Source organism: Cuculus canorus, chromosome 3 (assembly GCF_017976375.1).
Source record: "Cuculus canorus isolate bCucCan1 chromosome 3, bCucCan1.pri, whole genome shotgun sequence".
NCBI classification, from domain to species: Eukaryota; Metazoa; Chordata; class Aves; order Cuculiformes; family Cuculidae; genus Cuculus; species Cuculus canorus.
The window spans coordinates 122,557,088-122,561,454 of record NC_071403.1 but is presented as its reverse complement, the minus strand read 5'-3'; the positions used below and the strand labels follow the sequence as shown (position 1 = coordinate 122,561,454).

General features: G+C 42.1%; 1 protein-coding gene across 1 annotated transcript; it reads left to right on the top strand.

Annotated features, from left to right (window-relative positions):
- Positions 1-1,116: 1,116 nt before the first annotated feature.
- Positions 1,117-4,051, top strand: LOC104065691 (antimicrobial peptide THP2). The gene is given in 6 exon segments (XM_054063247.1): positions 1,117-1,190; positions 2,429-2,507; positions 3,167-3,291; positions 3,890-3,926; positions 3,929-3,975; positions 3,977-4,051. Coding segments are annotated over 5 exon segments (342 nt in total). The 5' UTR covers positions 1,117-1,190; positions 2,429-2,449.
- Positions 4,052-4,367: the final 316 nt, after the last annotated feature.

The following is a 4,367-nucleotide window of genomic DNA, read 5'->3' as shown; positions in this document are numbered from 1 at the left end:
CTCTTCTCATTGCAGGAAACAGACAAAAAAGGAGGAGTGAAAGTAAAGACCACAGCATCAGTACTGATGTAGAGAGGAGAAAATGGAATATTTATTTGTGACTTCCCATGACAGGAAAAGAGGAGATAATCAGCTGGCAGACTGAGAGCAGATAAGTAAGAAAACAATGCTAACCTGAGGCACTATGTGTTTGTGGAATTATCAGCCGAAGGTTCTGTTGAGGCCAAGAAGTACAAGTAACCAAGTAATAAGTGATAGGACAGGAGAAAATGGCCTCAAGTTGCACCAGGGGAGGTTTAGATTGGATATTAGGAAAAATTTCTTTACTGAAAGTGTGATGAAATCCTGGCAGAGGCTGCCCAGGGTGGTAGTGAAGTCTCCATCGCTGGAGGGGTTCAAAACCCTGTAGATGTGGGGCCTCAGGACATGGTTTAGTAGGCATGTTGGCATTGTGTTGATGGTTGAACTTGATGATCTATAAGAGCGTCTGGGGTCATGAAAAAACGCTCAATCAAGAGCTTTGCAGGCTGGGGATCCAGAGGCAGCCTCTGGCACTGGATTTCCATAGGTGGATATATTTTCCATGAATGGAAGTGTGTGCAAGGACATAATCACGACGCACTCACTCTATTTTTGTACATTTTATGATCTTTGCTTAGATATTCTTAGTGGACACTGGCTACTACGTTAATGGACATTTAATTTTTGATGTCCATTCTATGTTCGTCTATTCTGTGTTTATGGAACAGAAAATAAACTAACGAGGGGTGCAGAGAAGCACAGAGATGTTTTGTGTTGCAACAGATTGCATTGCTCCTAAGCAGGAACAATTCAATTTCTGTCCCAAGATTTTTGACATGTATCATGGTGGTTTAACGTATCTTACACAAAACGGAGTGTCACAAGCAGTATTGCAATAACCACCTTGGGTTTTCCAAAAGAAAGGCTTCAATGGAGAGAACTCCTGTTTTGTCACTGAGACATGAAAAGCAACTTGATTCTGGTTGGATTAGAAGTCATCAAAAAAAGGAGTAATCTTTTGATTGGCTCTTTTGCTGAGAAGAGAAAGCGGTGGTCACTCCCCTTAGGAACCAGTTATAAAATAGCCTCTCAGCCCCACAGTCAAAGCCCACGGGAGGAAAGGGACCAAGAGCACATCTTGTGTGGCTTCTGGGCTCACCTGATACCTGGTAATTTCTCAGTTCTTTTCAGTCTTTATTTCAATATCTGCTCCTATCTGTTCCTCACACCCCCTCAGAAAAAAAAAAAAAACCCAAACCCAAACCTCTGAATTATTAACCTAACTTTGCAGGTTACTAAAAAAAAAGGTTCATCTATTTCTTCCAGAAATGTCACAGTTTGAATAGGTAGTTCAAATATGTGTTAAGACCTAGAATACTTTGATAAAAGTAGTTGTCTTACTAACTCCTAGGAAAAAATCTGGCTGGGCCGTGTTGCTTTAGAGAGTCCTGTAGACCTGAGAAACTGGTGTTGTCTTTGATGGAAACCAGAATACATTTTTTTTCTGCGTATATATGTCAATAATTTTATTTCATTTTCAGAATTGTTAACTTTGCCTGCTTTTTTTTTTCCTGATACTTTCAAATACATAGAAAATTGTGTGAACTTCTAACACTAATTTCAAAGCTGTTTGGGTCCACCCTCTGCCATTCCATTTGCAGAAATATAGAATTTCAGTGCAGCCTTATTTCCCTTCCTTGCTTGAGAGAGTAGTATTTGTGACAGATCACGCGATTCTCTAATGCCAAGACATATGACATTAACTGCCTCTTCTTTACCCATAAGCCCCTCTTCCAGGCTATCTTATCCCATTTTGCTTGTACATGTTCAATTATTAACTCTTTCAATTAAGGTATTTCAAGTTTGCATTTCAATTTTCACTCATCAGCTGGGAACTGATTTGGTTGTACATTTCCATTAGATAAAACATTTAATTAAAAGTAAAACCATGATTGCATTTTGGCTAAGGACTATTTGCAAAATGTGAAAGAATTCCAAGCAATTGAAATATTTATCTTAATGATCATATGTCCTGAAAGCACATTGCCCCACATAGATACTTCTCTTGCCCAGAGCAGTGGTGGCTGCCCCATCCCTGGAGGTGTTCAAAGCCAGGTTGGATGATGCTTTGAGCACCCTGATCCAGAGGGAGGTGTCCCTACCCACGGCAGGGGGTGGAATTGGATGGTATATCAGGCCCCTTCCTGCTTAACCCATTCTATGAATCTATGATATTGACTTTTGCCAGAAACGCTCACACAGCAGCCATGATGTTATATGGATCTTACTGCTTATGTTTGACGTTTTGAAGAAAAAGGCAACATAAATACCATTTTTCATTTACACCGTGTTAATACAGTTCAGAGGACTGTCTGTCATACACCTTTCTTGGTCCTTCTCCCTACAGCGATACAGCAAATCCACAGTCATGAAGATCCTCTACCTGCTCTTTTCTCTTCTCTTCTTGGCCCTCCAAGTTTCTCCAGGTAAGATGGAAAAGAGTTGCTAGAAGAGGATTTCTGCATATCTGCAGTAAAAGGTGAACCACTACTGGTTACGATTGCTGGAACCCAAGCAGGACTGAGTCCAACAGCTCAGTGCCTGTGCTCCCCTGTGAAAACTGTTTCAAAGGTGGAGAAATTATGACTTCTGAAGAAAAGTGATTTTTCAATTCTAGTGTCTTCCTAAAAAGATCACGCTAAATGCTCTGGTGTCAGACACCTGAGATGGTGTCTGTGGTGGCCATGATCTGTGGATAACAGCACGCTCAGCAGTACACAGGCAGATGAAAATGAAGCCTGGTCAACTGTTTCCAAATGGAAGGCAGCATTAAAGCCTCTGGACCTGTGACCTTTTTCCATAAAGTAAAGGGCAGTGGGTCAGGAGGTTTGTATCTTCTCCACCTGCACTTTAAGGTCATCCATTTAGATGCATTGTGAGATAAAGGTCCCACTTCTGCAAGGTGTAGACCTGCCTAGTAATGTCATCATTGCATGGTTTTCAACATGGCCAAACCCAGGCAACGGTCCTCAAGGCAAATTCCTGGTGAAGGCCTCTTAAAGAATGGGAAGCCCTGCCACCATTGTGGCTGCATCGTCATGTCCTGCGGAATGAGAGGAAAGGTCATTTCTTGTTGTTGTTGCAGGTTTGTCTTCACCCCAGCGGGACAAGATTTTCTGTAGAAAAGGGACCTGTCACTTTGGAAGATGTCCTGTCCATTTGGTTAAAGTTGGAAGTTGCTTTGGGTTCCGCTCCTGCTGCAAATGGTGAGTCTGACATTTACCAAGGCTTTTCTGCAGTACGAGCAGACAAATCTGTTTTGCTTGTGTTCTGATGCCCACAGTGCTACTGGATGATCTGCCCCAGCAAGAAGGACAAAGTATGGTCGGAGGTGTCAGCCTTGTGCTGTCCCAGCTCTGTTAAACTGCTCCACAGCTCCTGCACCAGAGCAAAACACCAAGATCCAGTGTCTGCAGGAATAGTCTGCTGTGCTGTATGGGGAACAGAGGGGAATGCAGTTATGCTGCAGGGTAAACACAGACCCCAGAGTGCCATCAAATGTGTGTAATAATACTTAGACAAGAAATTATCATGTGGAAGGTAGCCTTCCAGTTTCACTCAGGAATGAATGTGTTCACCTCAGTCTTGAGAGGTATCAATTTAATTCCTTGCTTTTCTTGGAGCAATAGGAAAACACTCTTCTTACTCACAGATGTGAGTGCAGGAGTCTGTCCCAGCATGACTTCACATGACATCAGGGATTTTGGAAAGCATTTATACCCAAAAAGAAAATGCACATGGGTTGGGAGTAAGTAGGGAGGGAATATAAGCAGAGAGAGTATCTAAATTTTATTTTTCCTTTGTGCAGGCCATGGGATGCATAAAAACTTCATGGATTGTTCATTCATGATGAGAATTTCTTCTAAACCCAGGAATTTTCTTTGAATCCCCTTAACTGCTAAAGGCATCAGATTCTGCTACAAAACCTTGTGCGCCTTTCATTTTGAATGTAAAAAGCTTTGTGATATAGAGTATATACAAATGTATTCTGCATTGCATTCTTTCCTTTTGAATAAACTGTTATTGCTTAGCATTCACATCGCCGAAACATCTGTGTCTGTTGCATGGGCTGAGGATGATGATCCGGTGTGGGTTTTGGCACACGAACCCCAAAGGGCAACAATTGCAGTGCTGACTTCTCGTTTTGAGCTTTTCTGAGGCGTACAGCTGTCACCGGCACCCACAAAATAGACAGTCAGTCACTGAAAGTGAGGAGGATTGACTTGGCACCGGGAAAAACAAAACCCCTCACATTTGAATGTCAGTCGGGAAGTTTCATGAACAAT